Consider the following 14,795-nt stretch of genomic DNA (forward strand, 5'->3'; position numbering starts at 1 on the left):
AACAATATAAATATTCTCATATTTGAGTTTGAGAGACGACATCTCATCAAATGGGGGTCCGTGGACATAATGTGGACTACATTAGGGGTCCTTGATATGAAAAAGGTTGAGAATCACTGGCTTAAAGTATCTGATCATGTTCGCTGCTTGTTATTTCATTGTTAGGCCTATACGTAAGGATATGCAACAATATGTGTTTGATATAGTGTAGGTGTACTGGGTGATGTCGATGAAACAGTGTCTCGATGTGGTTCGCTGCCAGTCTGGGGGGTCAGTAGAAGGCTTTGGGCTGTCCTTCGGGTGTCAGCACAGTGAGGTTGCCCCTGGCATCCTGGTCCTTCTCAATGGCCTCAAATAGAGACTTGAAGTTTCCCGCCCCAAAGCCCTGGAGAGAGAACAGACAGACGCAGATGGCTAATTACCCCAAAGATCTGCCTTCTTCTATATCATTTTGTTATGGCTCTGGGGAGCTTCTCACAGACACCGTTCCGGGCATTTGCCACTTTGATGTTGGATCACAAACGGCAGATAAATATTCTCACAGGGTTTTAGGTTCAAACACCTCCACTCTGACAGGGTCGCAAGGAGCTCCCAAATTAATCATGTAAATATTTTCATAAATAATCAAAAGATCAAGCGTTAGTGGTTGCTGTTAGAGGGTCCTTTGGTGTGGTTCACATGGTGTTTCTCACTTTCATATGCTGTATCCACATCACTAGACTCGGTGAAATGCCAAAGAATGACAAGGGGAGCCTGTTCTGACAAGCAGAGAGGGGGCTAGGTGTTATACATTTAGTGCCACAGGGTGCAACCCAATCCACAGATCCCCCTCGCTGTAAAGCAGGGGGCCTTTTAATCTGTATCTGTGATAGATTTACTGAGCTTTTACAAGTGGGCTACTGTTGTACCGTTCACACTGGGTGGGAGGCGTTAACAGGTGTTGAGGCTGCTCTGTCTTGGCTGGTTACTGGAAAGAAATGGGGACCACGGGCCTGTCAATCTCATTGAGGCAATGGCAATAAAGAAGGCTCAAATATATTTCTCATATTGTACCATTCTATTGTACCTACAGTATATTAAGGAATTGCCAATAGTTAGGCTACCTAGTTTCTAGTACTTACAAAGTGGTTGTTCCTCTGAATGACCTCCAAGAAAAGGGTTGGTCTGTCCTGCACAGGTTTGGTGAAGATTTGGAGGAGGTAGCCCTTGTCATCGAAATCCACTAAGATTTTCAACTCCTTCACACAGAAGAAATCCAGAAATCACACAGGACTTTGACATGTTGCTACACCAGCAAAAATGATGTAAATATGTGCATGAACCTCAGCTGTGATGAAATAAGAAGTCTCCTTACCTGTAAACGGTCGAGGTCCTCCTTCACCTTGATCTTGGCGGTTTTGAGTTTCTCCCGCAGGCTGACGTAGTACGTGTCAGGCGCTGCGAGGAACTCCATCCCTCGGGCGCGCAGGTTCACTATCTGTTTTAAGACAAAAGCAGAAAAAAGACGGATCTGGAACTTGCCTTTATTGATCTGGAACCTGCCTTTACCTGCAGATTTTAGGAGGCTATACAAAGATGACAGGAATTCCAGTTTAAAGTGAAGTCTGTTGATGAACTTGTTGATAATGAGAGGGGTGGCTCACAGCTTGAATGATGTTTGACGTGTTGAGAGCGATGTGCTGAACACCTGGCCCCCCATTGTAGTCCACATATTCCTGTGAAGAGGGAGATGCATGGCATCAAATACACTGAGACTGCTGCTGAAACCATTAGTCAACAATTCATTATATTAATCAATTTATTAGATAGTTGACAGAAATGTACAATACAATGTGTACAGTTTTGTCCCAATCACCTCCATATAGATGACCTTAGTTGTTGTAGATATAATTTTGAATTAAAGATCCCTTGCTATCCCTGCACTCACTTTTAGAAGTGCTGCAATAAAGTCCTAAAGAACATGAGGGTGAGGTGTGGGACTCTGGTGGTACAACTAGCCTACAGTAGAAGGCTGTACCTGGATTTGTGACTTCTTTTTCCCTGGCGCAGGCTCATTGATGGGCATCTTGATGGTCTCCTCATAGTTTGTCACCACTATGGACCTCAGTGAACTGTACTGCGTGTGGATCTGCTTGTCGTCTATTGACCAGAACCGATGGAACATCAAACACTTCTGATACCTGGAATTTGTGAACACAAACAGAAAAGGAAAAGTGAGTGATAAGCTATGGCTGAACAAAAGCGGTGCCTTATTCAGGGCATTCTGAAGTAGGCTAAAGCAGTGGTTCTCAAATTGTGGTCTGGGGACCCCCAGGGGTTTCCAGGTGGTCTCCAGCAAAAAAGGGTAATACTTTATTTTCACTATAATTCCATCCATAAGTAAAGTAACACAATGACCGAATGTAGGACTATTTTGGTCATGGGTTTCTTACACTTTCTGTACTAAAACATCTACAAAATCTTATTAGATGGGCAACGCTGGGACAAAATAGTATCAAATGGGTGCCCATGGTCTAATTTGTAAATATTCTGTGGATCAGAGAGCAATGCTGCTCCACAAAAATCAATTGTTTTTTAAATGCATTACAAAAACGACATTTGGGTGCATCAGTTATGCTGTACCAGCTGTACCAGCTTTTGAATGTCTACTGCACCATATTGGGTTTCACCCTGCAATAGTGGAGTGACCGTTTGAGGAGTGTACTTGTCCCTTTGCTCCATGTGTGTGCTGTGCCAGTCATGTGTGTGCTGTGCCAGTCATGTGTGTTGCTGTGCCAGTCATGTGTGTGCTGTGCCAGTCATGTGTGTGCTGTGCCAGTCATGTGTGTGCTGTGCCAGTCATGTGTGTGCTGTGCCAGTCATGTGTGTGCTGTGCCAGTCATGTGTGTGCTGTGCCAGTCATGTGTGTACGTGTTACCAGTCTGACACTGGCACCATTTGGTCATCTGGCTGGTTTCCCACAATGTGATCGATGAAGCTCAAACCTCCTGGCGGACTACAAACAGAAAGAAGACAAAAACACATTGCACGACTAGTTGTCCAAAAACATTTGAGCATAACTTTTAGGGAGCCTATAACATATATAATAACATAATGGATAAAAAATGGATAAAAAATGGATAAAAAAAAAGGATAAAAAAAAAGGATAAAAAAAAAGGGATAAAAAATGTCAAGGAGGATCTCATCCTCCTTGACATTTTCCACATTTTCTTCTGCTACAAAATTTGTTCAAAATACATTTATTATACTTTTTTGCTGTAAAATATCACAAAGTACAATTTTATGTTTGACTTCTATAGTCAAATTTGAGAAAATAAATTGCATTGCATTGCATTGTGATAGTGCACCTATCTGTATTTCAATCATGAGAGGCCAGTCGGTAAGATTTAACAAGCGGCTTTATTTAGCAAATGGCAAGCATGGCAACTACTTTGGCGTATGACTCCCTTACCAGGTGGCGCTCCTCTTGAGGTCAGAGGAGGGCATCTGAATAGGCTAGGATAGAGAATCCCCCCCCCCCCCTGCTATGATCCGCCAGAGAGGGAGGTGACGTAGAACCCTCGCTATATGTACTAGGATGAACTGATGTCATAACTGATGTCATACTTACACTTGACTGACATCACGGGCTAATCAGGTTATGCAAATATGGCGACCTTCTGATTGAAATTTGGTATGAAACCTCACTTTTATATAGATTAATGGTTTATTTTAATTTTATCTTTTAATCTTCAAGTTCAAATGCCATACAGGGTGAGACTGCCTTAGACTGCCTGGTACTATACAGTATTCTCTCTTTCAAGTTTCACTCTACTATGCCCAGATTTTACACAAATAATTCCAAATAAACGTATTCTGAACTCATTTTGAAGCATAGGTAAATGTGCAAAAAAAATCAAGTGGATGGATACTGACACTATGTTATATTACATTATCATATTTTGTGTTGTGTTATGCTATCTCATTCGGTAATATATATTGTTATGATATGAAATGCTTTGTTGTACTATATTCAGTTATGTTTATAGCCCCTTATCAAAAGCATCTCTCATATAGCATCATCATACAGCATATATCCACACACACACACACACACACACACACACACACACACACACACACACACACACACACACACACACACACACACAGGTTACTATCATATAGGACCAAGGTGGAGATTCAAACCTACAACCTTCTTGTTGTGAGGCAACAGTGCTAACCACTGGGCCACCATGCTGCCCATGTTATGTTTAAGCAATAGATCATGACAGGCCGTGGTATATGCTCATTATACCACACCTAAGGGTCGTGCTTCACCCGACGCCGTAGACGGAGGGCGAAAACACCCTTAGGTGTGGTACAATGAGCATCATGGTCTGAAGTAATCTATTGCTTTTATGAAATGGTTACCAAGTATGGCAATATGAAAATTATGATTATTATGATCATGATTTAAATGTCTTAAATCAGTGTTTAAAAAATTAGAAGAGCTCAAATGAGACGAGCTGTTGATGAGCAACTCCTTTAATCCCCTCTGGCTCAGGGCCACAGGGGAATAAAGGAATTGCTCTAGCTGTGGTATATTGACTGACTGTGGTACTGTTATGCTCATTATACCACAGCTGTGAGCCAATCAGATTGCTTGATTTGAGAGAGCCGTTTTATAATGTGATATACGTTACGTTACGTTACGTTACGTTACAGACACTCACAGTGTGGGTAGCAGGGGATCCTTGAACAGAGGCTCTTTGTAGCCTGGTAGAAACAGGCCTTTGTAGGGTCCAAGGTACTCGATGAGTGTGTGTGTTGTATCTCCGTACTGGGGGCAAATCATTGACACAATAGTAATTCATTTGAAATCTAGTTTGGGTATTTACATAGATATTTAAAATGTGTGCCTGCCACTCTTGACCTACCGTTTGGACCACAGCATACTTGACTTTCCCGTAGCTGTCCTGCTCCACCCAAGGTTCTTTGACGACTACAGCCCCTCTCTCCTTAGCTGTCTGCCAACAGATTAGTGTTGGGAATCAGTTAGGAATTAGGCTACAGTCACACACATAGTAGACTGCTCTCACGGTGCCTTTTCTGGCTCCTGGCAGCCCTCCAGTGGCTGAAAATAGAATATCTTCCTGTGGCGGCTTTCACTTCTGAGATGATTATTTATTATTTTGATCTCTCTGCTAAGTCAATCGTAATATCTCTGTAGTAAACGAGAACAGAGTTCAGCCATATCTGTAGTCTGACCTTGACTGAGGGTAAAGGTCAAATGAACCACTAAACCTCAAGCCTGACCTTAGGAGAACCTGTCACAAGAACAGCATGTTTACACCTGTTTCACAAGCACACACTCAAACATGCACCCACACACATGCACACCCGTGCGCGCATGTACACACGTACACACACACACACACACACACACACACACACACACACACACACACACACACACACACACACACACACACACACACACACACACACACACACACACACACCAGAGCAAGTTCAAAAACATGGTATGATGACCATTATTCCTCATATGAATAACATGTAGTGAGATAGCACATATGTGTACATATCCATCAGTGAATCACAGTCAAAGGTCCTCCTCCTCCTTTTACCTTGATCAAGAAGTCACAGTCTTCCACTTGGAAAGCAATGTCTTTCACTCCATCCCCATGCTTCATCAAGTGCTCTCCTATATCTGAGGAAAGACAAAAGCATGTTGAAATGACAGATTATATCACTAAGGCAGCATTTCATCTTTCACGTAACTTCAAGTATTCAAAATCCTTTTCTATAAAGAAAATATTATTATTATTATTACCTTCATTTCCGGGGTTCAGGGAAGATACAAATGCAAACACTATCTGCAAGGTGACAGGGAGGGTTTGTGATTGTTGATAAGACCATTTTAATTCTGGATATACATTCAAGTATTTGTGAGTGTTTATTTCCAGATCAACACTGGATGTTAACCTGCATACCTTCTCCTGTCTGATGACATGGGACATACCTTCTCCTGTCTGATGACATGGGACACCACCTCTCGGCTGCCAGTCTCCAAACCCTTATAGGCAAAAGCCTCGAAGCCCATCTTATCACAGTAGTATGTGGCTGCCTAGAAAACGATGAGATTGTCTTCATTGTGAAGGGAATGTTTGATCAACTTTGACGAAGCCGATATATAGTTATGCGAGTTAATCTCTTGCCTGGAGAGATATTGACTGGGTGAGATTGCTCAATCTGTGTCGCCTGACCTGTGTGCTGAATCAGTATCAATCGGTTGAATAAACTATTGAGTAAGTATTTGAAGTAGGAATGTTATTTACTCTCTAAAGACCTGCCCATTGCCTGCATAGATACAAAGAAAATCAGATAACTCAGATATTTCCTATTCTGTAAACTGAATGTATCAGCATTTGGATTCAGATAGCGCTTATTTAGTGATTATAGCTTTCCAAATAACCTATCATGTTACAATTATAACTTTGAACTGTATCTGTTACTGGGAAGGTAATGTCAACATTTACCTAATAGAATAAGGCTGGCCTGAGCTTCTACAAAGATTAAACAACTGGTGTCTCTTTTATACAGTATGTATCTGGAACTGGAACTTACAGTTATTAAGTGAACCATTGTAAGGTCTCTCTCTATATATAAAAAGACAAACAATATACTCTTGTACTAAAACGAAACGTGTGCGATTCTTCGATTAGAGTTCATTTTAAACAGGTGAAGAATATAAACTTTTTAGAAATATACATTTGTCGTCTACAGCTTGAGGACAGACAGTGCAGAGTATGGATACTGACCTGTTTGGCATTGCCAACCCAGAAAGTCAAATGATGAAACCGGACAAACTTTCCCCTGTCATGCTATAAGGGGGGAGAAGAATAATTACATTCCAAAAGCCATTTGTAAAAAGTGACAGCTACTCTTGCTAAATGATTGAAAGCTCAAAATGAAAACATATTATGGTACATTTGAAAGAATATTATAGGTTTTTTCAACTCTTGGTTACATTGATAACAGTGGATAAGGACTATCCACTATCCTGCGTTTTATATTGAATGATGAATAATGTTTTTGTTTTGTTTTTTGTTTTAAATGCCACAGGAATTTTAGATTTGGAATAATGCAAATGAAATCACATTATAAATATCCCAAAGAGCTCGGGATTTCTGAAGGGTTTCTTTGATTAATATACAACATTTAGCCAGTCGTGTTTAATGAACTATTCTTCTTCATCAAAAGTACCAGTATAATATTAGATTCATAGTATCAAGCTACATCATACAAAATGTCATCTAGCAGTTTGTATCTTACCTTCTCCCCTTTATCTGTGTAGCTAGTCTACAAAGGAAGAAAATACACATCAGTATAACTTCATCCGTGTTCACATTGTTACTTCAGGCTGACTCTGGCTCTCTTAAATGACTAAATTGGTTCATTGGAGAAACAATCATCTCATCAGTTACAATCTGACTCAATTGGCATAATGTCATAATGTTGAAGTCTCTCACCATGCTGTGATTGTAGACAGGCTGCAGTTCACCAGCACAAAGATCCAAATCAGTGTCGGGCCTGTGTGTGTACAGATAAGTACTGGCCCGAGGACCAACTATGATTGGTCTTTGGGATGTACACCCACCTGTCCACCTCCGACCTCCCTGCTGCACTCGGAACCCAAGGATTCAACAACACTGGCATTGTCATCTCTCCTGAGCATCGATCCTACTCTGTTTCGGAACATTTGTCCATCCTCAGAGGCAGCTATCCACAATGGGGAAACAATAATTAAGGCATACTGTGCTCACTCGAGTATCTGAAATTCACTATCCCTTACTTAACTCAAGTGAAGAACATTGTTGGCAATTTATACAACAGTTAGTTCCGGCCGGGCAATTTGATTGGACAAGAGGGATCCTACCAGTGCTGATATTTCATGATAACGCACTGGCGCTTCACTGTGTGTAGATCACTCCGCTTCACAGCTGCCCTAATCAACAAAATGCTTCACAGCTGTAGAGTAGACAGTAGTAAAGTAGACAGCCTGCAGTTAATTAGGCTGGTTAGGCTACATTTTCGGCAAAGCAGAAAGAGGGACTATTTTTGTTGGCGGAGGAATAAATAGAGAAATCATATATTTTCTCAGCTTTTTGTAATTTTTTTAATCAGCTTTGTTTAATAGAACTGTTGTATAAAAGCAATATCACACTTGAGGTCGTGCTGTTGTTGTCTAATATCGGCACTGCTGTGATTATCTTCGGCACTCGGCTACGACCGAATCACAGCAGTGCCGATATTAGCCAACAACAGCACTCCCTCTCGTGTGATATTGCTTAAATGACAGATGCTCATCAAAGCATGGTACAAACACCAACAACAACAAATATTTCCAGTCACCACATCAGTCTGAGAATTTCCCCTGTGTTATGATTTACGCCACTAGATGGAGCTAGAGTATTGACCTCTCTGCTAACCAGTAGTAGGCTACATATCCCAGTGAAGAATGTTCAAATTGCATATTATTTGATTCTGAACTGTCCCTCTCAATGATTGATAAGTCACTTTTCATTGCTGCTCTTGAATGATGATTAATTTAATCAATATTAAATACAGATTTTCGTATTGACTTAAGCATTGACAGACTAAAAAACTAAACAAAACAAAACAAAAAACAACAGGCTAGACAGGGACTTTCATCTCTTACACATGACTTCACACAGAGAGTGGTCATTCCCTGCTGTTTGTGTATTGGGAGCATATCGTCACAACATGACAGACTCCGGCAAGAGAAAATAACCTGATAATAATATCTTAAATGTAAACTGCACACTTACAATATTAATTTTGCTATCTTGCAAAAATTCAAGTGGGCCAGATGAGGGGGGGGGGGGGGGTCATAGCTGAGCAGGGGACAATAATGTGACTGGAATGTAACTACATAGTCCTACAGTAGGGCTGAGGTCAAGGGCTGTGAGGCTGTTGACTGCTATCAGAGAGCATAATATGAGATCAGGCCCAGGCAAGACAATGCTGACAAACAAAAATTGTGTCTGGCCATATTATACAGTGCTGCAAACTGTGAGTGTCACACTACACATGCCAGTGTCTGTGTAAGGTTTTTAATTGATTTTACCTTCATTTTATTGAGTTTTCTGTTGATTTTTTTACTCCTTTAAAAAGCTCTGTGTAACGGTGTTTTGAAAAGTGCAACAGAAATAAAGTTAATAATATTATCATCAACAACAACAACAACAACAACAACCAACAACAACAACAACAATAATAATAATAATAATAATTATATCATCACATCATCATCATCATCATCATCATCATCATCATCATCATCATCATCATTATTATCATCACCATCATCATCATCCTATTATTAGCCTATCATTAACCTATATTATTAGCCTATTATTTGGTAGTTTATTTGAAAACCGGTATGACTGGTTGGCCGGTGTGCGTGTGCGTGCGCGCGCGTGCCTGTGCGGACAGATTGTGCCGCGCTGTGATTTTCTATTGGTGCACCTTGGACCTATGGTCGCACATGATTGGCTGTGCTGTGGGTGTGTGCGCGTCACTCACCTACCTGTTGTAAACCCCTATTGGCTGTTAGAAACTCTGCAGCGCCATTGGGCCAGTATGTTCGGATTTTTTTCTGGCCATTGGCTGACGTAGATGTCATCACACGGGAATGCGGAAGTCGTGCGTAGTCTACTGAGTCACCGTTGTATCAGCTGATTCTTTCTGAGTGAGTAACTCGATTTAATTTTCAAAATGAAGCAACTTCTGAACATTGTATCGGTCTGCGAGGTGTTATCGGGTCGCCATGCTATTGCTGAATATGTGGCCTCTACGTCGTTTTGGTTGTTTTTGTTGTTTTTGTTTCCAAATGAGCGAATATTACAAACCAGCCTCCAGTAATGTAACGTTAGCTATCCGGTAGCTAGCATGCTAACGTTAGCAAACACACACGTACACACTACTATACGCACACGTACACACTACTATACGTACTACATCCTCCCTCTCTCTCTCTCTCTCTCTCTCTCTCTCTCTCTCTCTCTCTCTCTCTCTCTCTCTCTCTCTCTCTCTCTCTCTCTCTCTCTCTCTCTCTCTCTCTCTCTCTCTCTCTCTCTCTCTCTCTCTCTCTCTCTCTCTCTCTCTCTCTCTCTCTCTCTCTCTCTCTCTCTCTCTCTCTCTCTCACACACACACACACTAGGTTTAGCGAGTGTTGTCGTGACTCGTGGGTCAGCTGTTTAAAGTTTAGCTGACAATCTCATCTGTGTACGTAACTTGAGAACAGTTGCTAGCAGTCTGAGAGAAACAGTCCTGGGTTTCCCCTATGGGGATACCGGGCTGGTCATGAGGGATGGGACTTTCCAAAGTCCTGCTAATAATACCATCAGAATCAGAATCACTTTTATTGCCACAGTATGCAAGTTGCATACGAGGAATTTGTCTTTAGTGTCTGTATGCAGCCATCTCAGTCCTGCTAATAATAGCATCATCTCAGTCCTGCTAATAATAGCATCATCTCAATCCTGCTAATAATAGCATCATCTCGTTAAAGGTTTCATTGGCAGCCTATTCAACATCATTATCTTACTGCACCGATTTGGCAAATTGGGTAGCATTTTAACCTTTACAACCTCTTCCATTTCGCCAGACCCTGATTAGCATCCTAGAAATGTGCTCTATGATTTCCCGAAAGGGTGGGGACATTTGTGCAATGCCACAACTATCTCTTATATTCAGCTGCTACTGCATGATGTCTTAGGCTAATAAAATGTGTGAACTGATGGGCATGAAGACCTGTCATCTAGAGCCCATCATCCCTTCCTGCTCTGCCTCTGTCAAGACTTGTCTTCTCACAACCCACAACTCTGCTGTTACCCCTATCCTCAAAAACCCTGCTCTTAAACCTGATATTTTATATCGAACTACTACAGGCCTAGACCTCAGTGCACCATCAGACATTCCATCCCCTTCTCCTGGCTCGAGTCATTCTTCAACGTCACTGGCACAGCATTCTTGTTTAGGCTAAATTATACCTGTCACACAGACAACCAATTCATCAACATCAACAACTGCCAATCATTCGCTTCCCCTCAGTCACATCATCCTCCACATCATCGCCATGGTCTCCTGTTTCACTCCTGTACAGATCACACTCCGTGCAGCTATTACAGTGGCCACCCATTCTGCCCTCACCATCGGTGACAAATCTGAAACAATTCAGGACTTGCTCCTCCTCATTGACGGTCCCACGGTCCACCCATGATGACCCATGAAGGCTACACTATTAATTGAAAAAAGATAAGCCTTTATTTGAAAGACTAAACAATAACCTCTGATGCTGTGCAGAATCGTTGCACTATAAATCTAGTTGCACATGAGGAAAATCTTTCATCTTTCATTCAAACTGAGAAATTACCAGCTCATGTTTACTTTTTGTATGTTTACTGTTTAAAGCTGTTTAAAGTACTAATACAAGAAATCATTTCACCAAGTTTTACATTGAAAACTCAGACCCAGAAAGGATTGATACACTCAATGAAATCATTTCTCCAAGGCTGCACGTCTGCATCTGATGATGGACAGTATTTACCATGTTTTTCAAAGCGTACTTATCGTAAGGAATATTATCACGGTTATTGTAATGAATTTGATCATGGTTATCATCCTACTGGTGAATATTTAGCAAACTTAACTTTCTCAGCCCATCATAACTAAAATACACAACTATTTTACTCCTGTCTGTAATCATCCCAAATGTGAACAAACTCATTTTACTGTGGCACACTGGCACATAGTCTTTCAGTCAAAAGCTAATTTTACGTTCATTTACTTCAATCAAATAAATCACTTTGTATTGTAAACAAAGTGATTAATAAGGCAACAGCATTTAATCACTGGGCTCCCCACTGCAACAAGGGATTGCAAAGTGATCTTCGGTATAACCTTTTTTCCCACTTTTCAGGATTTCAGAAGGGCCGTCAAACACAAACATTGGCTATCCTGGAGATCCACTGTCACAACACAGCATTCAGCCCTTTTCAAACCTCTCAGTATCAATTATTGTTACCAGGCCAAAGCAGAGTCCTGCGCGGGTCTGATTTTCAAGACCCGGGCCCGCCCGGCCCCGCGACGTGCAATACCGACCCCGCTCCGCGAACCCGCACATATGATCAATCAGTACCGCAACCCACCCCGTCCCGCAGACATGAGACCCGCGCCCGACCCGGAACCGCATATATATAATAACCGTTAATCTGCAGTGCCAACATCTTTCTGGCCGAGACTCGTCAGCTGATGTACGTTAATTAGGTTTTAGCAGCTGCTAGCTGACTAACCAGCTGGATAGCTCTGCTATCAGACACTACAAACAGTTACAGCAAGCAAAGTGACTTACCAGCTTTTCCAATATATATGTCCGGTATAATCCATACTGCCTTTATGATCGCTGTTGCAGGAACGTAAATCCACGTTGGGATGAGACCTCTCCACTTTCACGGTATCCATCCATGAGATGTTGTTGCCTGTTGCTATGAAAACAGCCAGTGTGTATGGTACTATGTTATAGTGGAGGCTAATGTTAGCCTATTACAGTATCTGTCCGGCTCGTATTGTCTCCAATCAATCACCTTGACTCCGCAGCTGAGTTTTGAATGTTTTGTGCAGTCCATATAGCGTCACACAATGCACGGTATGCGCATACTTGAAACTATGCCGGTTATGTAAACAAAGCGGAAAACGTGCATCAGAAACTTTTCTCCTCTTCCACTCAGACCAGCTGCCAGACACACCCCCTGCCAGACACACCCCCTGCCTCAGTCTGAGTGCAACAGAAAAACATCCATGGCTCATATGTTGTTGTTGTTCCACCCGCCCCCCGTCCGCGGAGTGTAAGTGTATTTTTTACCCGCACCCCACGTTTTTTTGCGGGTACCCGGCGGGGCCCCGCGGAACCCCGACCCGGTGCAGGACTCTGGGCCAAAATGTCTCTAGGACATAAGACATTTGACCTTTCTAGGACATAAGACATAAGACCTGGGTAAAACAATTACCCAGGTAAATGTTTATGCTTTAAAAACAAAAGTAAGGAAGTGGTGCTGCTTACAAGGGATCCTCATAGTTGCCCATGTTGGTGTCTGATCTTTTGGTTGACTATAGATGTACAGTATGTAGACCCAAACATGGAAGCATGGTGGGTTTTTACCAAAACTAACTGTCTATCCACATCATAAATAGACTAACTGTATATCTATCCACATCATAAATAGACTAACTGTATATCTATCCACATCATAAATAGACTAACTGTATATCTATCCACATCATAAATAGACTAACTGTATATCTATCCACATCATAAATAGACTAACTGTATATCTATCCACATCATAAATAGACTAACTGTATATCTATCCACATCATAAATAGACTAACTGTATATCTATCCACATCATAAATAGACTAACTGTATATATATCCACATCATAAATAGACTAACTGTATATATATCCACATCATAAATCATAAATAGACTAACTGTATATCCACATCATAAATAGGACAAAATGTGATCTACCATCATCACAAATTTGACTTCAGACCAGCTCCTCTTTGCAGTGTCTTCACTGTCAGGCAGTTTTCACATTATTATACTTTGGTGACTGATATAGGCTGAACTCAAATTAATCTTTCTTTATGAATCTCTCAGTGACCAGACGACAGTGCGGGAATTAGCATGCATTTTTACAACTCAACAGGGCATAAAAATAGGGCTCGTACCATTACTTAAGTGCAGATTTCTGATAAAACTCATATTAGCTGAATTAATGAATTTCATGTACAGTATGCTGCAGGCATAGTGCTATTGAAGACATGATTTGACATGTACGAGCCTGCATATGAGTGTGTAAGGCATGGCAGGATGTCAAATGATTTAAATGAGTTTTAATTCTATTTTGTGCCTTGATTATGCCATTCTATAGGCCTATAGCCTAGCAGCCCGCCTATCAATTGATCTTCGATAATTTAGTGTTACTGCAGTGTGTCTCTCTCTCCTGCGACGACGTGCCACTGTAAAATAAAATAATTAAAGGGAATCATCTATGAATTATCAATCTTGAGATTATGGTCATTTAAAGGAATTAAATCCATTAAGAATTGAAGAGGAGTTTGAAATGAATGTCTATTCATATTTCACGTGCATTTTCGCTGCCAACTAAAATGGCATGAGCCAGTCGGCAATACGTTATGATTATTTCTTGGTTTATTTTCAAAGAGTGTTTATTCTATTTTATTGTATCTGATAATATGTATTATAGGCCTAAAGCTGTAGGAAATTAATTGTTTAGGTGTTGTCCCACGCCATATGCACGCAAGTCTATAATTAATTATTTGCAGTTCATATAAAGGAGTCTACTTACTTTTCAAAACAAACAAACGATGTCTTATGTTATTTATAGTATGTGTATGATGCGACTTTGGAATAGGATACTGGGTCTGAATACCAACAGAATCTCTAGAAAGGTCTTTGAGTGGGATATGATGGTAAACGGAGCATGGGCTAGGGACATGCATGATGTCCTTCTAAGAGCTGGGTTGGAAGATGTTTTTCACAGAAAGCAACTCATAGTTATTAGTGTAGTGAAAGACATTATTTTTCAGAAAGTAAAGGATAAATGGGCATCAGATATATGTTACACAAACCAAAACTTCGCACCTTCTATGAAATAAAGAATGTGTACGGCACAGA

The 14,795-nt window shown here is 41.0% G+C and overlaps 1 protein-coding gene across 1 annotated transcript; it reads right to left on the bottom strand.

The window, feature by feature from the left end:
• Positions 1-271: 271 nt before the first annotated feature.
• Positions 272-7,741, bottom strand: hpda (4-hydroxyphenylpyruvate dioxygenase a; the record flags this gene model as incomplete). The annotated part of the gene is made up of 14 exons (XM_083642301.1): positions 272-385; positions 1,122-1,238; positions 1,355-1,477; positions 1,644-1,715; positions 2,018-2,180; positions 2,918-2,995; positions 4,716-4,822; positions 4,920-5,009; positions 5,631-5,713; positions 5,837-5,879; positions 6,026-6,130; positions 6,825-6,887; positions 7,339-7,365; positions 7,664-7,741. 14 exons carry the CDS (start codon positions 7,739-7,741, stop codon positions 272-274), a joined length of 1,263 nt encoding a protein of 420 aa, XP_083498427.1.
• Positions 7,742-14,795: the final 7,054 nt, after the last annotated feature.

This window comes from Poromitra crassiceps (genome assembly GCF_964638095.1).
Source record: "Poromitra crassiceps genome assembly, chromosome: 1".
NCBI lineage: Eukaryota > Metazoa > Chordata > Actinopteri > Beryciformes > Melamphaidae > Poromitra > Poromitra crassiceps.